A 23,098-nucleotide genomic window follows, 5' to 3' on the forward strand; every position below is an offset into this window, starting at 1 on the left:
CATACTGCAGGAAAAATAAATATTACAGCGTGGTAGGTGAGGGCCATTGATTTGGATTTACATGCCACTTCCTTGGTTCTAGATTTACTGCAGACCTTTTTCATTTGAATATCCCAGAACTCCAACCATCCCTTGATATTCTGGTTTTCTCTCTTTGACGAAGTGGGTCAGGTATGAAATTAGAGGCATAGCTGCCTTTCCTTAATCTTCTAAAGGTCTGTGGAAATAGGACTAAACAAATAATCTTAGGGCAACGGGGCTGAGAGTATAGAGATTAAATCACACAGACTGGGTGGGGATGGAGGGGGGCGGGGAGGCGGGGACTGGGGGCAGATGGAGCCTCAGAGTAGGTGGGGAGCCGGTGTGGTGTGCGGGGGCGGGGGGGGGGGCACTTCTTCCCTAAATGTCTGCTTCTCCAAAGGGCCTAGTAATTTGTCAGTGAATCTCAGCTTCCCCGGCACAAAAGAATCCTTCTTTTACGAAAGGGAGGCAAGAAGTGCAAAGTGCAAACATTTAAACTATAGAATAGGAAAGGGAGATTCCAGAGTAAAATTATATGCATTCGATTCAGTACATGGTGGGTGGGTAGCGAGGGTATGGGAGGGGCTCCTTTAATGTAGGAAATTTTATCTCCTTGCCGTGGTTGTCGTCGTTGTTAATAGAAATCTTCATTTTAAATAATGCTCCTCTCCAGACAATTTCATCTCCCCATCAATGGGATTCAGCAGGTAGTCCGATAAAGAGATTCAGGATTCTAAACTTCTAGAAACAACAACACAAGCAATACTGCATAACTGCAGGAGACTCATTTAGTGTCCTCACGAGCACAGAAAATTGAAGCAGAATTAGGTCACTCAGGTTTTTCATACAGATTGAACAGTAAATCAAGAGGGGTTACTGTTCCGGCAAGAAAAAGAGTTCCATTAAAGGTAACAGAATATTTGTTCAGGTCCAGAGGAGAAGTTTATGATTCCTGTAGGAGAGTTATTTGAACAGAAAATGACACTGGTACATTTTGTTCCTTCAAGAAGCTGAGTGACACTTAAAAAAGAGAGAGAGAGGGAGGGAAAGGGAGACTGACTTTTTGTAACTCTGCTTATAAAATGGCCCTTGGTAATTTTCGAGAAGGAATTTCAGGGTTGCAATGGGGAGCAGGGAAGGACAAAAAGCAGGCTAAGCAGGCTACGCTTGCTTCCTGAAGCAAGGTGCGCCACCGTGTTCAGGCTGAATTCAGAAGTGATCCCGAAGAGGGCTGGCACGATGCAACGGGGCTCTTCTCAGATACCCTCCTTGGAATGAGAAGTGCATCTTCCGTGCAAACATTTGTGGAATCAGTTTGCATGCAAATGTGAAACCCGGAGCCCTTTTGCCCAAATATCTACCTTGGAGTGGAAGGACAGAAGTTAGGTACACGGATAGGGCAAGGAAAGTGCCAGAAAGACCGGGGGGGGGGGGGGGCGGGAGGGGTGAAAAAAAAAAGCACTGGAAATCTCTCTCTGACACTTACTACAGAAAAAGGCAGTCAGTTCCATTATTAAGAGAAAGATGGTCAAAAAGAAAGGATCCAATTTAAACGGGAACAAAATGTTTTAATGGCAGAACTTGTACTGGTCTGAGGCAAAGTGTTCACAGTCCACAGGCAGAAACTTATTTATGCTCTTGCCGAATAAAGAAGGTCAATCTGTCAAAATTCTGATTTTATGATGAACAAGAGAAACAGCCAAATGACTTAAAAGTTAGAAAGAAATCTGAGATTCTGACAACTTCCTTTCAATTTTTATAGATGAGGTAAGTGATATTACAACGGTCAAAGAAATGAACATCTGTTAGAGTTTCTGACAGATGATTTTTGCTCCAACCAAGTTTATAAAATTATAAAAGAGTTCTTTTTTTTTTCCTTAGACCTTGCTCAAATAGTCAATGAGAAGATAAAGATACACTGGACCCCTCCAGTTATTGTTGCTAAAGATGAGTGAGCCGTTCTCTCAACGAGGGGCAAAAGGAAGAGTTCTTCGCTCTCTTACAAGAGCACTTGATCTAACCCTTTCTAAAGGAGAAATGTAACTAATCTCTGCAGCTGAACAATTTATCTCCATAAAGAGAAGTCATGAGAGACTATGGACTCCGAGAAACAAACTGAGGGTTCTAGAGGGGAGGGGGGTGGGGGGATGGGTCAGCCCGGTGATGGGTATTAAGGAGGGCACGTACTGCATGGAGCACTGGGTGTTACAAGAAAACAATGGACTGTGGATCACTACATCAAAAACTAATGATGTATTGTATGGTGACTAACATAATAAAATAAAATTAAAAAAATAATAAAAAAGAGAAGTCAGCTGTTGCTCTCTGACCAAGGAAGATAAAAGATGCCCTACAAGGCTACCAGTGGAAACCTACGCTTCTTCTCAAGATGGCCGCGGGAAAGTTCCAGTCCAAAGTCCCCACCAGCTTTTCAGACCCAGGGTTGCCAGAGGGATGGTTTCGGAAGCCATGCGGCTTTACCGAAGAGAAGACATTTATAGCAATGATAATAAATGAAAAATAGCCATCACACCACATTCTGCGGGGCTTATAATTTAAAAGATACTGACACCTATATTTTTTTCTTATTGATACAGGACTGGAAGATCAAAGCGTTTCACACCCCAGGATAGGCTACATTGTACTACTTAGTCCTATATACTTTGGGAGACCATCCATTAAGATCACTTCTGAAAAAGGGGCTAAAATGGGCTCATGACTAGAAAGGCCTGCAAATAAGGTTCTGGTAAAAATCATAAAGAAAATTTAGGAGTCAGTAAAATACACACACACACACACATACACACACACCCACGACACAGGCCGAGTAAGGAAAAAAGTCCAGATGTGTTTCTAGGTACAGAGAGTGTCTTTGTTATGAATGTCATTTGCATGATGTGACAACAGTACTGGTAGTTCAAGGAAGGGGAAAAAATGTTAGCTCTTAGGAAGTCAGGATCTTAGAGTAACTAAACGATACCCCTCTATCCCTTTACTGTCTTTTTAAAAAATACCTGTGGGGGTGCCCGGGTGGCTCAGTCGGTTAAGTGGCCAACTCCTGATACTGGCTCAGGTCATGATCTCAGGGTCGTGAGATGGAGCCCTGCATCACATCGGGCTCTGCTTCCCCTCTCCCTCAACCCCTCTCCTAGCTTGCAAGCGTGCGAGCTCTCTCTCTTAAATAAATAAATCTTTTAAAAGAAATACTTCTGACGTTTTTTTATTCAGTAGAAACATAAAGAAAGTACTGCATATGAAAAAAGTTCTTCTGCCCCAAATGAGAGTATAGTGCTGACATTTGACTTTTGTATCGCACAGTGATCTGCGCCTCAACACGGCAATACCAACGAACTGACGCATATCTAGCTCTCTAGCGGTACCTAAAATTCGGGAAACAGCAGTATAAAACTCTTCATCGAGGATTAGTAATAGTAATGAGAGCAAAGCTCTACTCTTCATCCAAAAAGCTAAGCGCATTTAATGGCATGTTACTGTGATTTCTTTCACGGAGTTACTCTCAAAGCCGGCAACGTAGCATTTTAATCTAATAACATATAAGTCATGTGTTTTTTGATAAAGACCCAGGTAATGTCTTTAAAGGGAGCCTTGATGTTATTTACTAACATTCCCTATAATTTCCAAACTTTAATTTTCTTTGGAAGGAAATAAGAATTGGGAGACAATAATAGCTGATATGTACTGAAAGTCTTTGTATCATTTTATCTTCCCCCTACAAGAGGTACTATAAGACTCTCTTTTAACATAAAAGGAAAGTGAGTCACAGAAAGGAGATGTAACTTGGGGCGCCTGGGTGGCTCAGGAGGTTAGGGGTCCGACTCTTGATTTCAGCTCAGGTCAAGATCTCAGGGTCATGAGACTGAGCCCCGCGTCAGGCTTCACACCCAGTGGGGTGTCTGCTTGGGATTCTCTCTCCCTTTCCTTCTACCCCTCTGCCCCACTCACATTCGCTCTCTCCCTCTCTGAAGTAAATACATAAATAAAATCTTAAAAAAAAAAAAAAAGAGAGAGAGATGTAACTTGACCAAGGTAACACAGCTGGTAAGTGACCGAGCCCGCATTACCGGCCAACTCCAGAGATAGTGATCTTAGCCTTGTTTTATCTTGACTCCTTACTCATGGACTCTCTTTTTGGTTAACATTAACCATTTATTTACATGAAGCATCTGCTAACTCCAGCCTGTCCACAGGCCATTTTTGCAAATAAAGTTTTACTGGAACACAGCCAGCGCATTATTGTCTGTGGATGCTCTCACGTGGTCAGGGCCGAGCTGAGGGACCTTTGCTATGGGTCCGCAAAGGGTAAAATGTTTACCACCTGGCCTCTTACAGAAAAGGTTTGCCAACCACGGATGTAGATGAATGTGCCAAATCAGGCGAAAATTAAGTTTCTGGAGTAAGAGTTTAAATATGGACCCTGCATGAAGACAGCTTACCCCGAGGGCTGGACCGGGCAGCAGATCCACAAATGCACAAATTAAAACGAAGAATATATTATACTGAGCCACCAAGAATGCTTTAGTATCATGAGATGGGTCATTAACCCGAAGGTCTGGCCGCAGGACACCCGCAACAAGTGGCCAGCTCAGAGTCATCTTTGGAGGATAAAACTTCAAACCACGAGGCACTGCGTAGGCTAAGGGTGGGAGGAGCGCTTTCTTGGATCCACAAGCACTCGCCGCTGGGCTTTGGTCTCTGCCTCCCTAGGGCCCAGCACCGTGCCTGGCGTGTCACAGGGGGTGATGACCTTTTTCTGACTCAACGCGTGAAAATCACAGTCCTGCCCACCCAGAGCCACGACAGGCCTCCTCCCGCCACCCCAATGGCAAGCAAACTCTGGTTCTAAGGTCCTTCCTGCAGCATGAGTTTCGGCCTGTGCCTTGTCCCACAGGGCAGGGCGTCCCCCCCCCCGCCCCCCGCTGGGCTCGGTGGTCCCCACGAGGACACGGCTGCCAGCCCCCACCCCCGGGGCCGGGGTGCGTGGTACCTGTACTCGCGCTCCTGCAGGATCTCCACCGGGTCCAGGCCTTGCGGTTTCTGGATGGGGCTGATGCGGCTCTGCTTCTGCTGCAGCTGCAGGATGGGCGAGGGCTGCCCCGGGGCCGGCTGCGCCACGGAGGGCCCGGGCACGGCGGCCGCGGGTGGCTGCGCGGCGGCGGCGGGGGGCGCGGGCGAGGGCCGGCCGCTGGGCGCGGGCACCGGCAGCTTCTGCGGGGTGCTGGGGCCGCTCAGCTCCGGCCCCGGGCCTGCGGGACAAGAGCGACATGGGCAGCTCGGGCGGGCCGGCGCCCTGCAGCCACCCCCGGCCTGCCCGCTGCCCCCCGCCTCCGGGACCACTGAACATCTCCAGACAAGGGAGGAGGGGGGAGGAAAGGAGACGAGGAAGGAGGGAGGGCGGGGGGGCGGGGAGGGGGAAAAAGTTAAGAAGAACCAGGCATCTATCCCCACAGGGCAATTGGCATTCACTGATGGACACCGCTGAAATGGTCCAAAAATGACTCAAGCAGTACATCCATTAAAGGAGCGGATGGTCAGCATTTAATGTAGCTCTAGAGTAGTTTGTTGTTTTTTGTTTTTTTTAAATAAGAATTGCAGGTGCATTCAAAAATTCAGAAAAGTAAGGGAGTCATGGAACAGTCAGATGCAATTTGGGTGTGGTCCTAAAATCACATTTTGCAAATTGCACCTTGGGGGACTTGAGGCAGACCCTCAGAGGCCTGACCCTCACTTTCCAAATACAGCCAGCACGTTGGCCAGCCCTCCCATGTGAACTGAAAGGGGCACACATTTTCCCTTAATGACCTAAAAGGCACATTTCAGGCTTAATCAGTGCATCTCAGGAACTGAATTTTTTTGTTTGTTTTACTACATATTAGAAAATGTTTCTAAAAACATTCAGTGGAGGCAGGGGAGCAAATCTGCTCATTCCACCTATAAAAACTAGCAAATATTAAGATTCAAGGGAGCATTTTTTCTCATGCTAACAGAATAAAGAGATATGCAATCATCAAGCTTATCAAAATGTACTTAATAAGTTAATTTAATGCAATTTTCCACATTAAACTTCAGGAGTTTAAACTGATTGCTAGGTATGGACCGAAAGTAAGAAGTGTTCTGTCTCTCCTCATAGTTACATTTTTACTTACTTCAAAATTATAAGTAAGATTAGGGATGCTACCAGATGAATTAGGAAATGAAAAAAAAAAAAAACTCAGTAAGCTGTTAAAACCTCTGAGAAGCATTCTCCCGAGCATTTTCTATATCTTTTCTAAGAAAAGTTAAAACTATTAAATGGTAATAAAATAATAGTCTATATACTTCAGGGCACCTTAATAATTAACCATACAAAGACGTACATTATGAAAAATTAGACACATTTATTCAATTTCCAGCAAACACCATTTAGAAATGGGCTTAAATGACAATGCAAGAAGAGTATAAGCAAACATTTTGACAGGAGGAATGTGAGGAATTAGAACAAACTGCTTAGGAAACTGTACGTGTGTGTGTGTGTGTGTGTGTGTGTGTGTGTGTATTACTGTTGGGCTTTTTTCACCTTCCTTGAGATATTAGGTAAACTTTCCAAAACACATGCAGCTACATAATCCTGAGGTAGCCCTGGGTCCACTGGGGGATGAAAAACTCTTGAGGGAAAAATGCATTTTTAAAAATTTTCTATTTTAGGTATCGTAGATGTACTATCGTAATAAAGAGATTCTTTTCAGCTATGTACTTTCTGATTTTTTTTTTCTGAATGGGAAGTCTTTTACATAATGCATGGCTTTTCATAATATTTTATATTTAGAAGTTTCTTTCATTCATATATAAGAAACCGATTTCTAAACATTAAATCTTGGGGTTGTTAAGCATTGGAATGAGTTATGGAGGGATGTTCTAGAATATGTTCTCTCTAGAGGTCGTTGAAACAGGGTAGATTTTTCATCGGGGTTGTTTTAGGTGTGATCCAGCCAAAAAAAGAGAAGACAGAGATTTCTAACAGGCTGATTCTCTGTGATTCTATAAATCTCCTTAATAAACTCAAGAAACTGGTAGAATTAAATATATTTCAAGAGTCGGGATAAGCATACTAAGTAACAAACTTACTACACTGAAGCCCCCTAAAAACACCACCATCTTTAACAAAAAGAAAACTCGGGTCTTGCTGATACGATAATATCATAATAATTACTCTACATTCAGTCCCGCAAGTGTTTTTCCTCCTTTCAAAGTTTAAATAATTCATCAACCAAAGCCAGAACAGGGCAGCGGTGTTACACATTCCACCTGTTTCCGGAGCTTTCTTCTTTAGCCTTCTCTCCTGTAAATACCTATGCAGAAGCCTCTGATGACTCCTTGAGGTACATTCAAGTCACTATTTTTAAGCCACATTTCATCAAAGGAAGGTATCCAGAGCATGTCTGATATCCCTGATTCTAGTTCTAGTCATTTTTAGCCTATGACTCAAGACCAGATCTAATACACAGGCACAGGGCTAGACTTTTGAATCCGTTAAAAACAAAGACGTTCTTTAAAGTTGATGGACCCTTAAAATGGAGAAGCAGAGAAAGAGAGACCCAAACATGAACTTACATATTCAAATCTCCAATTCAAAAAGTCCTACAACTTGCTGTGAACGAAAATAGGCACATTCAAAGCATCCTGCCTCTTTCCAAAAGAACTCATGAGGGTCACCTGAGCTCTACCACCTGCTGGTTGCGTGAGTCTGAGCTAGTCACTTAACCCCGTGCGCCTCAGTCTCCTCATCTGTAGAATGGGGATAATAATATAACCCCCAGAGTGGGAGTGAGGATTCAATGAGATCATGTAACCACATGATCCACACCCTCCACTCTTGTCGTTTTTAACACTTGCAAGTCCACAGAGGCTAAGAAGTCTAATTTAGTTACTTAGCTTTATAGAAAAACCCCATGGCGAAAAAAAGGCTTTTAAGGAAGATTGGTACTGGGTTAGCTGGCAACGTTGGGAGTACACTCTCCTACAGCAAACTTCAGAATGTTTCTACGGCTCACAACGACTCAGCACAAATACTCAGATAAGTCAGCTTGCCAAGTACTTCCTGCCAAGCGGCTATCAGAGCCACTTACAAGCAAATTCCTTTCCTAACTAAACACCGTGAGTTCATTTACTGCACGGGGCTATTTTTTCCTCCCTCCCAACAGATTACATAAAAACTCCTACTTACAGAGCCCAGGGAAGCGAGTGCAGCTTGCTGCAACTGGACATGCCCAGAATGTAACTACCTGTTCCTCAGGTTTCTTGCTTGTCCCTCAGGCGGCTTATAGTTGAGATGCCTGGCTGGATTGGCTCTCTATCCACAGAAATCATCTCTGCTACAGACACTCGGGGTCTGCTAAATGATAAGACCACTTCCTGATATCTTCAAACTTAAGACAAATTACATTCCCTAGCTTATCTCCTATCCACCCCCCCGCCCCCATAAACAATTTAGGCTTACTTGTCAGAGGTTCCAAATGTGTCTGTTTTCCCCGCAGTCCTCACCTTGGAAATCAAGGCAGAGGTATGTCCTGATATCCCTGAGAGTGACCTAGTGCAGCTAAGGTGGGGAGGGGGGTCTTTCTCAGATGCAGCCCTCTGCCTGATTTTAAGAAACAGGAAAACGAACTTATTAAAATACCCGAGTCTCGCACGTACAGAATTTCTGTGCATTCAGAACTCACACCGTCTTCCTGGCACACTAGGATCCTTACTCAAAATTCTGTGCCTTAAATAAGGATTTAAGTGGTTTCCACGGGTTGAAAAAATATAAATGTAAAGAAGTGTATTTAAATTGAACATACCTAGGTATTTTAGATACCTAAAAAGAGCGGGGGTGGCAGGGGCAGGGAGCAGGAGAGAGACAAGTACTGAAAAAAATTAGCAATGATACTTTTACTTTCTACCATAAGGTCCTCCGTACCCCACACCAAAAAAAAAACAAAAACAAAAACAAACAATAACAACAACAAAAAACCCAAAAAACAAACCAAAAAAACCCCAAACCCAAACTTTTACAGTTCCTATTTTTAATTTTGTTTTAGTTTCTATAAAAGAAAAAAATGAATCAAAGTGAAAAAGAAGATGATGGGTTAGATTTGCAGGGAGCCCACAGCAGATGAGGACTGAAGAATTATTTGTTCAGTGTGCAACTCCTGCAGTCAACCCATAATTCCCTAGTGATGCCTCTGATGATGTGTGTCACTTAGGGTGAGTCACATCTCTGGAGTAGGTTTGAGGCAGACCACCCCAGCCAAAGAGATTCTCTCAAACATGGATAACACTATAAAGCCGGACAAAAGAAACAAGGAACAGGAGTTATCTCCAGATAAGCGGATATACTTAAACTTATTTTTTCCTGAAAAATTAGTAGAGGTATTTATACACAATAATACTTTTTTTTTGTTAAGGAGGGATGGAGATAAGTAATAACAATTAAAAATATTAACTCTAAAAATAAAATATTCTTTGCCTTATTTTGACTTGTCCTAAACGCCAACCCCCCCAAAAAAGTCTTTGTCAAGTAAGGATGCCACCTCCCTCTGAAAACTGAGGTTTGGGTACAAGTTCTGCAACACTCTGGGGTGTAACCTCCTTCCCAGTGGCAGGAATGGGTCTGCTCTGTTGGCAGGAGGGAGCTTCTTCCAACTTTATCCATGGCCTCCTTGCCCACTCTGGCATAAAATACTATCTGCCCCAATATTTTCATTTCTAATGAAGCCTGACTGCCCGAAATACAAGAGACAGAGCACTGAGTAACAAAACAGATTCCTCCTGACGACAGAGGCGTGGTGAGGAAAGATGAAGCATCAGAGATGGGTAACGTCATGGAGCCCCCTCCTCAGGAAATGGTCCAGAAAACGCACTAGGGATTATGTTTACTGGGATGTGAAGTGGCTGTTAGGTACAAGGGTCCAGACAACGGAAACTTGGTCCCCTAAGTTTTACTACTTTATTTGGTTTCCTTATTCGAACTTTGGGTGAAAAGGTTTCTGAAATGAATCAATGAATCATTCAGCTTCTTGCCTTCTTAAAGGATACTTTGGGATCTTTTCCTGCTGAGCACAGGTCATTTTTAAAGCACTAATGTTTGGGGCACCTGGGTGGCTCAGTTAGTTAAGGGTCTGCCTTCGGCTCAGGTCATGATCCCAGCCAGGGTCCTGGGATCGAGCCCCGCATCGGGCTCCCTGTTCCGCAGGGAGTCTGCTTCTCCCTCTGCCCTTTACCCTGCTTGTCCTCTCTCTCGCTCTCTCAAATAAAATTTAAAAAAAAAAGAAAAAAAGGAGCAATGCTCATGGAGGTCTGTGAAGACACCCTGGGACACACTTCCATGCACAGTGAAGGACGCCTACACGACACAGTCCCATATCACTAGCTCCTGGGAGGTACAGGTTTTGCTCCATCTTCCTCCAACTACCAACTCTCTGGTTGCCATTCAGCCTCTACTGGGAACTACTACGATGTGGGATGTCAAGAGTACTAATTTCTGTGACATTGTGTCTAGAGAACAAGTAAAAAGGCTCTAGGTGAGGAGCGGAGATACTTCTCCTTTTGGCACACACAGGAGTAAAATGGTTGCCGCCTTTGGTACACAGTTTATGACAGGTTCTTTCCCTTGCCATGAGCCCCTTTGTTATGAAGGAGCCAGGACGGGGCAGCTGGTAAGGACATGGGCTCTCGGGTCAGACTGCTAGCATGGGAGTCCCGACTCTCCATATTCTAGATGAGTCCCACATGCAGAGTACTCAAGCTGAGCATGACACAGGCCAGTAGGTGCTTCATAAGTACCGGCTACGCCGAGACATCCATATATTTTTTCTTTCATCTAGCTGCCTTCCCAAGAGCTGGAGTTATGCTGTTTTGAACCCTCTAAACACATCAAGTGTCCAAACTACCATTTCAGCATGGTTTTCCTCTATAACCTTCTTGGTCCTTGACGTTCAGTCCCACATGATCTTCCACCTACCAACGCACCACAGTCACTACACAAAGATCTGGAGCTGACATGATCCTTTCTTGCTCTTTAAAAAACCCATTCCTAAGGCTACATCCACAATTAACAAGGTGAGTTAACCCTTTGGGTAGGGCAACTCTTGGAGCTTGCCCCACCGGAAAAGAAACATTTACAAACTCAGAAGGCAGAAATGATAATTGAAAAATAATAATAATAATCTGAACTCCTCCCCACTGCCTAAGTCCCCAAACTTAGACAAAGTACCAATGTCCCAAACGAATCATTCGCAGTGATCGGTACGTCCTGGCTTGCCCCAGCGCGAGGGAAGCATTCACAGGAAATGGTGTCAATGTCAAGGAAGACCCCGGAATTCAAAACTCTAGTTAGAACAGAACCATCAACTCTTTGCTTCTCTGGTGGTTAACAAAAACCTTGCCAGAGAAAACAACAATCGTGGAAGCTCATCGCATAGCCCCCCGCACCTCTGAATTCTAGCGGTGGGATCAAGCCAGACCGCCAGAAGGCCATACAAAGGACTAGCTCATCTCTGCCCGTTACATAATATCACAGCTTCGGATCTGATGCCAGGGTCTATAGAAGAAATAGGCCGCGTGGATTCTGTTACTCTGTTTATTATGAACAAATCTTATGGATGCCTCTATCGTTCAGTGTCTCGTACAATAATAATAATAATACCAATGATTAAAAAAAACAATCCCACTTGGAAATTCTACTTTATAGTCTCATGCTTATAAAAGGCTCTGTGTTCCTCTGTCACTTGCTGCCAAATGGTGAGGATGTAGTACCAGACTCTCTCTCCTTTCCTGACTGCCAGGAAGCTGGAGTCCTCTGTCAAGCTCAGAGGCAGCAACCGTGAGCTCTGGGGAGGAGGGGGTATGGGGGGGCTCCACGCTCCTGACCTCCCTGACCCCAATTGCCATTTCCCTTTGTTTCTGATTTCCTACACTTGATAATTATTTTACTGCAGGTATGCTTCTTGGAGGTCTCCCTAAATGCTTTTCTAACCACACAAAGGGGTAGAAATAAATAAGTCAGCTCACATAACATGGCTCGAGGAGAGCGGAGTCTAGGGGCACCTTCTGGCCGCAGGAAGGCGCTGGGGGCAGGGTTCTTAACCTGGGGCATGTGGCCAGGCTCCCGACAAACCTTGAGCCTCTTGAAAGAGAATGCAGAGGCCCGGGGACGGCGGGGGGGGTGTACTGCTTCCTTCCTGGGACCCTGCGGCCCAGGAGCCCAAGGGTCCCGGGCAGCCAAGTGAAGCAAGACAAGGGAGCCAACAAGGAACAACAAAAGGCTAAGTCGGCCCCGGGCTTAGAGCAGCCCCGCACTCCGGCGCCCTTCGCAGTCCTCCTTAGCCGGACTGGACCACGGCGTTATTCATTTGGTTGCACATTAACCTACCAGATGGTCTGTTGTAGTTAACAAGGGCCTGCTGCTGCGGCTGCTGTGCTTGTGGCTGGGGCTGTGGGGCCTGCTGCATGCCGGGCAACGTCCTTTTCCCCTGGACTGCAAGCTGCAGTGTTTCGGGGAGGGGCTGGCCCCGGGCCAGCATTTTGTAAGCTAAAATCTGCGCTCGCAGCTGATGCAGCTGGACGGGGCTGAAAGGCGAGGGACCTCTGCTGGGCTGGCTCATCGCCTGCGGGTCGCCCGAGATGAGGGGCCCCGGCTGGCTCGGCGGCATCTGGGGTGGGGTCGGGCCGCCCCCCGACAGAGGGCTGGAGACGTGCTCGGGGGCTCCCAGCGGAGACGGGTGTGGCGACATGTAACCTAGAACAAAACAGGAAAGGAGATCACAGGCTGCCCCCAGTGACCCTGAAAACCCGGCATTCCTGGCCATTTGGATGATTTTTCTGCAACGGCACCGCCTGCTAGAAATTTAAAGCATACGTCACTTAATAATTACAGAACTACGTGTAATTATCAAATTGCCCTGGACCAAATATATGCAATGAAAATTTTCCAGTAGTCACATTAAAAAGTAAAAGACACAGAGCCAATTTTGATAATATGTTTTGCTGAAATCAACATACCCCAAATATCATCGTTTCAAAATACAAAAATTATTAAAGACATAAAGACATATTTTACGTGCTTTTTTGTTTTCCATGCTAAGCGACAGCACATCTCAATTAGGACAAGCCATATTTCAAGAAATGACCAATAGCCACGTGTGTCCTAGAAGGTTCACTGCACATGGCTGTTGTACACATAAAGCAAAGACAGCAGGGGACGGTGTTATATGTTAAAAGTAGCTCCAACCTCCAGAACAAAACCTGGAGAGTATGTACTATCTTGCAAGGGGGAATGAAGAGTCTCTCATAGGGACAGCAAATTATTACTTGGTTTATTCTTGGGCACAATTATTGAGGGCCTCCACTGTCATAGCCACTACCCAAGGCACTTAGTTGAGTTCTCCCTCGAAACAGAGCCTGATGGAAGGATTGAGTGCAGGGGATTTATTTGGAAGGTGCAGGCACACTGGCAGGGGAGTACAGAAAGGTAATATAACAATCAGAGAAAGACATGTATCATATGATCTCACTGATATGAGGAATTCTTAATCTCAGGAAACAAACTGAGTGTTGCTGGAGTGGAGGGGGGTGGGAGGGATGGGGTGACTGGGTGATGGACACTGGGGAGGGTATGTGCTATGGTGAACGCTGTGAATTGTGCAAGACTGTTGAATCACAGACCTGTACCTCTGAAACAAATAATACATTATATGTTAAAAAAAAAAAAGAAGATAGTAGGAAGGGAAAAATGAAGGGGGGAAATCAGAGGTGGAGACAAACCATGAGAGACTATGGACTCTGAGAAACCAACTGAGGGTTCTAGAGGGGAGGGGGGCGGAGGGATGGGTTAGCCTGGTGACGGGTATTAAAGAGGGCATGTACTGAATGGAGCACTGGGTGTTATACGCAAACAATGAATCATGGAACACTACATCAAAAACTAATGATGTAATGTATGGTGACTACCATAACTTAATAAAATAAAGTAAAATTAAAAAAAAAGAAAGGTGATATAAGAAAGAGACAGCAGCTGCTGCAGACTAATTTCAGGCAGAACCTCTGGAGTATGAGGTCAATGACTCGCCTCCAAATTATCCCAGGGAACGGGGTGGGGGTGGGGAAGAAGCTGGAGTTTTCACACTCTTAGGATCATTGGTCACTGCTTAGGTCACTGGTTATGACTCTGGGGATCATTAGTCCCCAGAGACTTTTCCAGGTGTTGGTAAGAGGGGCTGGAGTCCACTGGAGGCAAGATGGCAGGCTGGCCAATGGATATCAGGCGGGTGGGAGCACAGAGAGGGTGAGGACAATTAAAGGGATATGAATGGAGTACACATTATTTCTTCAATTCTCACAACAACCCTAGAAGTTAAGTGTTGTCACCTCCATTTTTTTTTTTTAATAAGGAAACCGAGGCTCAGAGTGTCACACAATTAGGTCTTGGCAGCTTCAAGATTCAAACCAAAGTCTGTCTGACTCCAATGTGTATATATTCTCTCAAGGCTCTAATATTAATTTGGAAGTTAGAGACTTGAAAGTCTCAAAAATCTTCTAGAACCGTTTACGGTATCACATAAACATGAGAGAAATCTGTTTGGGTTTTAAGAGATCTACGTGGGAAATTTAAGAATACATTTCTTGGGGAAGAAAAGTAAAAAAAAAAAATGCATGAAGTATCTCAAGGAACTCATTCCCAGAGATGAACTGTAGATCCTGGCCAAAAAATTCTTAGAAAAACCTATGATTGAGCATGGCTGCAGGGAGAGCCAAGGTGAGGAGGGAACAAACTAGCCTCCTGTAATCCTAAAGGTTACCCTGAATTGAAGCTAAGTGCTAATGAATCAAGTCAAAGGTGTCCTAAGACACAATATCAAATATCAGATTCAAGGTCTTTGCCCTTTAATAAATGTGCTTGGGTCACAATTACCATAAAGGTCATCACATCGGTTTCTATTAGACATCTGCTGTGTGTTGGAACCCATGTTAGGTTTGGGCCGAAAGCTCTGTGCATCCACGTGGGATTGCAGAGGCCCAAGAACATCAGACCAACACTGGCTGGGGACTCACCATCACCGTTCGAGAAACTAGAGAAAAGAAAGGCCGTAATTACTTTTATCTCAAATCGCCATTTGGAAAGGGAAACAAATGTATTCAGGTGCTCGAAGACAAGGGTAGGTTCTGTGCTATTAGCTGGTGAGAAGTGGAGCTCCATTCAGAGCCAACACTGCCCTGATGAGAACTGGAAGATCTACTAACTCCCGTTCCCCAAATCCCTACTTCATAACAGAGTGCAAAACCACTCAGCCATTAGGGTTCTAGTCAGTCATATGAGTCAGCCAAGAAAATGCCCCCGAGAGCAGCCTGCGAGACCAGCAGAAAGTTAGAGCCTGGTATGTTGTTACTTATGACAGAAAACGTTTAGAGAGGATCCCCAACATGCACAGAACTTTGTCATTAACATTCTTCCTCCTTAATGAGGCTTACGTTCGCCCCTTAATTGTAATGCTGGCGCATAAGGGTATATAGTTTGTTCATTATGGAAAATACTTTCCTGACACCTTTTTGGCCAACCCTCTATCTACCACAGGGGTAAGAAACTTGCTACCAAAAATCCTCCTCCTGGGATTCTCATAGTAGAAGGGATACTACCAGGCGTTGAAATGGGTCATAGGTCTCCTGCCTTCCGGTCTCTCCTACTTCCGAGGTCCTCAATTACGGCTTACCCAAGATACATCATGGGATGGCCAACACAATGGACCAAAACATCAGACAATCTGGTCTAAACTCAAGTGTTGACTAAACTGCTCTGTTAAACTCTGAAGTATGGGCAAATGGAGCTAGGAAGGTGAGACAGCGATATCAGGCACAAGGATTAAGTTTACCTCAAATTCGCTAAGGAAGAAGCTGAGAGTGGAATAAAAATCATTTTCTGGAATTAATCCATGCAACAAAATTTTACCTCAAATGTGACAAGAAGAAACTGGGGACGGGAAATTTTTTTTTTTTTCCTAGAAAATATAGGGCATGTTAAATCATTCTATCACAGTATGACATTACAAATGTGACAGCATTTCAGCTAAAGAGACAGATTTTTTTCCCCCTACATGACCAGCATTCCATGCAACCTCAGGAAAAACCAGAATCGAAATGATGAGACAACATAACGTATTTTATTAATTATCTTTAGTTAAGAAAACGGGGCGAAGAAACTGCCTGAGAGTGAACACGCGATTGTCTGCAGGACGCCAGCCTCAATACAGAATCTGCTCTTTTTGAAGGCTGGTTTGATTTGCTCATTCAAAAGTGGTCCCCAAAAAAGTAGCAGTTTTCCTTCCCTAGTCTTTGAGGGCATTATCTCTCTGGTTTCACCTTGTCTCAAGAGAAGCCATCATGTCTCTCCTTTTAATAATCTAGAACTTATAAGTGCCAATTTTATATGAATTTTCTCTTCTCTCTCTCTCTCTCTCTCTCTCACACACACACACACATTAACTATTATATACTTGCCTTTGAAGGCTTTTCCTATCCAACGGACTAAAAATAAACAATGCTATCATTGGGACCATAAGGTACATGATTCAGTATTTATTGAAGGAAATGGTTTTGCTTCTCAACCAATACCTCCAAATAACCTAATACGTTGCTAGGTAGTTAAAGCTAGCAGCCTTCCGATCAATACCGCACCTCTCCATACATGTGTGTTTATAAATGTTTGGTTTTTTTTTACAATGGGGTCTTTAAAGATACATGCTATTACAGAGTCTAAACTCTTTTTAGATCATTATATAGAATAAGACTCTATTATACCAATACTACTTTGTTGAAAAATATGCTTTTAAATAACTCATTCCCCAGCCTGCAATGCACTTTACTAGTTTGGGGAAAAATATTACGTGCTAATTCGGATTCCATTTAGTGCAGACCCCTACATTCCCAGGTAATTATAACTTGCCGAAATTATACAAAAATTAGTATCTATTTAAAATTGTTGACGGTGAATGCATCAGTTCACTTCTCTACCTAACTGAACAAAATGAACGAGGTATCTATCCAGTTATGTGCTGGATACTGTACCAAGTGTTGGAGATTCCAAGAAGAATAAAAGGAACCAAGCAGTGAGAGAAATTTTAAGATACATAAAAGTGCTCACTGAAAATTCGTGCATTTAAAGTGTTTTGTGCTGGAGTTTTCCTTGGGCCTTACTCCTGGAGGTACTGCAAAGCCAGGAGCAGACAGAGCAGGCACTGGGCTTTGAGAGTCACTGAACGTCACTCATCTACACCTCCCAGGTAGTATAAATGAGATCTACATTAGCTCTGGGAACCCACCTGGCTCCTCAGAATATAACTGTTAAACCTGCGAGCGTTGTCTAAATCCATTCTTAACGCTGAATGGGTCAAATATTTTCTTCCTATACTGCAAAAAATCCCAATGAATCAGTCTGCTTGGCTGATGTGGTCAACATTTGAGGCGTCATCTGCAACACTTATACCTGTCTGCCATCAAAATTCTGATCAGAGGCTGGGATATTCAAAACCTGCTTGACTATGAATGAAGATACATTCCTATGCCTCCATGATTTGCATATGTGTGTGTGTGTGTGTGTGTGTATTTTAATTGTGATACATTTCTCTAAATCCTCAGTCAAAAAATCTCCCCTCGGGTGGATGGATGGCTGATCATGAATAGAGAAAAAAAACCCCACATTTATTAAATGACAAAGGAGTACATACAACAACACATAAACCACAAACTTTGAATGAGAAGATCAACACGTTAGGGTTAACCGGTCCTAGATTAATGCATGCCCTTGCATGCTGAAATGACCGTACAATGATTCTGAAAACAGGTTACAATGTCCTCAAAGACTCTGAGGTATCTTTACTACGCCTTCAACAGTGAGGGAGGAAGGCACCAAAGGGAAGAGAAATATGCCGTACATTGACTGGCCATTATTGTGGGTTGAATTATGTCTTCTATAGAGATTGTGTATGCCAAAGCCCTAGCCCCTAGTACCCGTGCAGGTGACCTGATTTGGATACAGGATCTCTGCAGATGTCATCAAGTTAAGATGAGACCATACTGGATCAGGGGAGACCCTAAACCAATGACTCATGTCCTTACGAGAAGAGGGAAATCTGGACACAGGCATAGACACTCAGGAAAACGTCATACGGAGACCAAAACAGATTGGAATGAGAGATCTACAAGCCAAGGAATCCCAAGGGTTGCTCTCAACCACCAGAAGCTAGGAAGAGGCAAAACAAAAGATTCTTCCCAAAAGCCTTCAGCGAGAGCATGGCCTGCTAATACCTTGATTTCAGGCTTCCAGCCTCCAGAACTGGGAGAGAATCAATTTCTGTTGTTTCATGCCCCCCGGTTTGTGGGAATTTGTTACAGCGGCTCTAGGAGACAAATACAGCCACCCACCAGCAATAACAGGTAATTCCACGGCCAGAAAAAGCCACCTTACAACGCATGAGCATGCAAGTCAAGGGACACAGGTGGCTCATCTTACCTTCACATCTCTGCTGTCATTTGGAGACAGACCTGGATTCTCCTCCTGGCCCTTTCGCTTACTGGATGTGTTCACTTAGGAAAACACAGCAAATTCTCTGAGCTTTAGCTTCCCCACCTAGAAAATGGGGCTGACCTAATTTACCTTCGAAGATCATAATAAAGAATCTGCATCGGGTACACAAAGCCACCTTGCGGATTGCTTGGACACAGGGTGGCTAGTAGAATTTACTAGTATCTTGGAAATAGAACTGCCCATACAAAAATCATAGTCGTATTGGTACGGGCAAGGGGAGAAGCAGCCTGCAGATTCAGCCTTCCTTAGACACGTTCTTTGGAAGTCACAAGTAAAGTAACCGGTAAGAAAGATGAAAGACTATGGTATGGAACAATACCAGGTGTGCAGCGGACACAAACCTTGGCTGTGTTGATCCATCGGACTCTGGGGAGGACCCATTCCTGGGTGAGGTGGCCGCATACTGGAGCCCTTCATGGATCCACAGTGGATATCTTCCACAATCCCCTTGTCATGCAGACCATCGATGGGCTGAAACATTTAAAGGACATCAGTTAGATGCCTCTTGAAGGTACAAAATTTCCATCTGGACCTTTTAAGATCCCTCACTTTTAAAGTCTTCAAAACTGTGGCATAATCATCTGTTGCTCATAGGACAGACATATATTTTCATACCTATACCACCTGTTTTATCATATATTACATAGACTTTATAGGTGGGGACAAAAAAAATAAGACTACACCAACAGGGTCAGCGAAACTATCCATAAGTCGAAAGTTAAGGCTTTAAAAAGTTGGATTTTTTTTTTTTGTAATGTCAAAGGCCTACAAATAAAAATGAAGTCCTGCTCACAAATATAAGCCATTCTTCCCTACCCTTTTAAGTAAGTCCTGAAACCTGTTGTAGATTGAAGTTAGTCCAAAGTCTGAAGGAAGCCTATTTGAAATGTCTGTGATGATGTATTTTTTTTTTTTTTTTGGTCATTTTTTTTCATCAGAGAGGAAAGAACTATATGGAAAGTTTCAAAGTCGAAACCAGAAAGTTCCATGCAGTTGGGAAAAGAGGAAGAGCCGGGGTGGAGCAGAGTACTGCCAGAGAAGGAAGGTACGACGGATGAATCCGAACCACAGAGAGAACCCAACTTGAAAATGTTTTAAAGGCAGAGTTTGGAAAAAAAAAAAAAAAATGTCAAGATCACAGGGACTCAAACCAGGACGTGAGGCCTCATGCCTAGCAAGCACACGATAAAGAGCCATTGAGTTGACATTAATCCAATCCAGAATTGGGCAACGGAGCATGTGTTTGAAAAAAAAAGGAAAAGTCTATTCCTCCCCAAACTGTAAGAGCAATTTTCAGAACCGCCTGAAAGAAATAGTTCCAGGAGTTTATAGAAACCAAATGACTTCAAGCAAGAAAGTATGAGTGTTTGCAGTTTTACAGAAAGGAAAGTTAATTTCTGCAGAGTCAAAAGCACGCACTTGAAAAGAGGAAAAATTTGCCATAAAGAGGATGTTCAGAAGAAAAATGGGAAGAATTTGATATAAAGAGTGTCTCTGAGTCTGTTAAATAGTAATAATAGGGAGGAAATCAAAGCAACACAAGCAGATGTATTTAGGCCACTTGTTTATTTATTTCCAGTGATGCTGAAAAGCAAAGAGCTGAATCTCAGAGGGAGAAGGAGGAGAAAGACAAGGAATAGAGCTGCCTTGTAAAAGGACTCTGAGAAAGTGAGGGCATCTGGTCAGCAGGTGTGAACTCAGGCACTTAACCACGTCCCCATGCAGGGGCTGGGAGTAAGGAAAAGCAGGATGGCAAAAAATGCAAACTCTCAGCAAAACAAAAGAAAGCGAAACAAAAAAAGAGTATCAAGGGGGGTGGGTATGAGAAAATGTGACAAAGACACTAGGTCACAAAACAGAAGGGATCAGAAGAGATAATCACCCATAGAAACAACCCAGTGCAAAAATCTACCCATGACCCAACCTTCAGTCATACCTTTTAACCTTCCAAATGCCTAAATGATACTAAAGGTCAGCTAAATCTTTCCTTCACAGTTTATCTTTCATTTGGGAGGTGAGACAGCCTCACATCGTTCTGAAATTATTCAACCCACTTGGACTGAGGCCGACGAGTGACAGATCAGACCTATAATAGCTCCCAAATTAATTTAATATGAACACAAGACAATGTAATGACTTCAGTATGTCTAGATGTTCAATATGTCTCTTCAAGAATATGATACAGAAAATAAGCAGCTTTATTTCTTTAGATACCTGACAAGTTGAAAATGTGTTTAAAAAAAAAAACAAAAACAAACCTCAAAAGCAGAGAGAGAACATGGGGATACGATGGGGGATATCCAGGACATGTTGTTAAAGGAAAAGAGGAAGTTTCAGAGTAATTAACAGTGATGACATGACTGTATTATGGTAAAAGGAAAACAAAACAAAAAAATCAGACCTGTATGATACGCCTACTTGGGCTTACACAGGACTTTTCACTGAACAGGGAGAAACATGAGGTATAAAAAGCGAGCACAAAGCTGTTACTTTGGGTGAGGCCAGGATTAACTGTTTCTTTATCTCAGTACAGTTTTACTTTTCAAAATAAGTATATATTACTTTCCTGATTTGAAAATCATCAAATAACAAAATTTGTAAAAAAAAAAGAAAGGAAAGGAAAGAAAATTAAAGAAAAACCCTCTGGGCTCCAATGCCCTACCTTAAAATTGACCTACAGTCCTATAGGATTAGAGGAAAGACTTGCTCTTTTTTGATATAATCTTTCTGTTTTAAACCAGGATCTTCCATGGTTTGCCTACTTAATACCAAGAGGCAGCCCCACCACCCCGTCCACCTGTGACATCGTCCGAAAGCGATAGAAAACCTCTACTTGTCTTATCAGGTACGACCCTCGGGTCATGCGTGGTGTGGCTCACTGAGTTTCACTGGCTACTTATTCCCTTTTAAAGCAAACTGTCACAGGACCTGGCCGGCTTTCTCAAGAGGCAATTCTTTCTTCTTCGCATCTCCTGTGAAAGGCCTAATGCCAAGTTGTACTGATAGGATCATTCCTACAGCAACAATCCAAGCCTCATAAATAGAAGATTATTATAACCTCAGTCCGAAAACAGACAAATAGACCTGCGCTCTGCAAAATCCCAGCCCTCTTCCAAAATCAGAAAAAAGCCACTTGACAGAGGGGATAGCAAAGTACATTTTAGGGAGTCCCCAGAAACTATTTCATTTCGATAAAGCCTTCAAAAAAAATGCCTTAGAAAATGACTCGTTTTCTTTCCACTCTGTGGGATCTATTTTTTTAAATAAATATCAATACTCTTAGGGAAGAATAAATTTCAATACATCCATTCGTGGATGATATGTTATTTTACATATACAGTTGGAAAAAAATCAAGACTTATGCGTGAATACACTTACTCACCAGGCCCACAGCCCACAACCCACAACCCACAAATCACAGCATCTAATTGTCAGAACTGCAAATCCTATCTAGTATTGTTCAAAAAGCCAAGATCTGATCTTCCTGTACAACATCTGTAACAATAACAGAGCCTCAGAACGTATGTTTTTAATAATATACAAGATAAGACAAAGACCTCGCTTGATTCTCTTATTAACAAGAGTAGGGGGGAAAAAGAGGGGGAGGGGATTATCAGGGATTTTAGCCATCCATGACTCAGAAGACGAGAGTGAACAAGAAAATAAACTCTTACCTTATGCATTTGGTGTATGCCTTCCTGCGGGAAGTCGGCAGACCCCATTGTCGGCATAGGGTGTGAGACACTGGGAGGTCCAGGGCTCGGCCCCATCATACTGTGCACAGAACCCGGGGATGGCCCGGGTCCTGGACTAGGTCCAAGAATGGGTCCGGGCGAGGGTCCCGGCCCCGGCGAAGGCCCTGGGTGGGGCATCGCGCCAGGGTCTGTGGGCGTGGACATCTACCTCTCCTGTCTCTGCCAGTCAGTAGAGGGATACTGAGTTGGAAGGAAGAAAAGAGAAAGGAATGTCTTAAACATGATGTTAAGATCAGAATGAAACAGTTGTTAGTCTTTCATGGTGCCATTTCTGTAACAAACATCAAACAGAACTGCCCTGTCTCGTCCAGATGTTTGAGGGAGTGTGATATATATCCATCTGCCCTAGTCTTTATGAAGACCACTTGTTTAAAAGAAAAAAAAAACACTCTAAATGATTCCCCAGAAAGATATAAATCATCCAAGATACAAAAAAAGACCCACTGGAGAAACTCAAATTTAATGCATAAGCAGAATTCTAAACAAGTTTGAAATTTATTACTGAAGTCAACAGATGCTCTCCATTACTTACTGGCTTGGGCACCTTACAAGTCATTAACCCCCCAAAGCCATTAGAACATAAAACCCCTGAAAAAGTATCCAACCAAGACACATTTTCCTAAGTAAATGAGCGTCGGAAACTTCACAGAAAATTCTAGACAGTTAAAAGGGGGAAAGAAATACAATTTCAGAAACTGAGAAGGAAAGA

General features: G+C 43.5%; 1 protein-coding gene across 7 annotated transcripts in view; it reads right to left on the reverse strand.

Moving 5' to 3' along the window:
* Positions 1–23,098, reverse strand: part of SMARCA2 (SWI/SNF related BAF chromatin remodeling complex subunit ATPase 2) — a 178,174-nt gene that overhangs the window by 141,954 nt on the left and 13,122 nt on the right. For all 7 annotated transcript variants that reach the window (XM_078061322.1, XM_036076061.2, XM_078061321.1 and 4 more), the window contains exons 2-5: positions 22,309–22,569; positions 18,976–19,105; positions 12,431–12,796; positions 5,027–5,285 (exon numbers count right to left, since the gene is read on the reverse strand). In XM_078061322.1, the coding sequence (XP_077917448.1) occupies positions 5,027–5,285; positions 12,431–12,796; positions 18,976–19,105; positions 22,309–22,533 (980 nt within the window). In that variant the 5' untranslated portion in view covers positions 22,534–22,569. The remainder of the gene's footprint in view (positions 1–5,026; positions 5,286–12,430; positions 12,797–18,975; positions 19,106–22,308; positions 22,570–23,098) is intronic.

This window comes from Halichoerus grypus, chromosome 14, assembly GCF_964656455.1.
Source record: "Halichoerus grypus chromosome 14, mHalGry1.hap1.1, whole genome shotgun sequence".
Lineage (NCBI taxonomy): Eukaryota > Metazoa > Chordata > Mammalia > Carnivora > Phocidae > Halichoerus > Halichoerus grypus.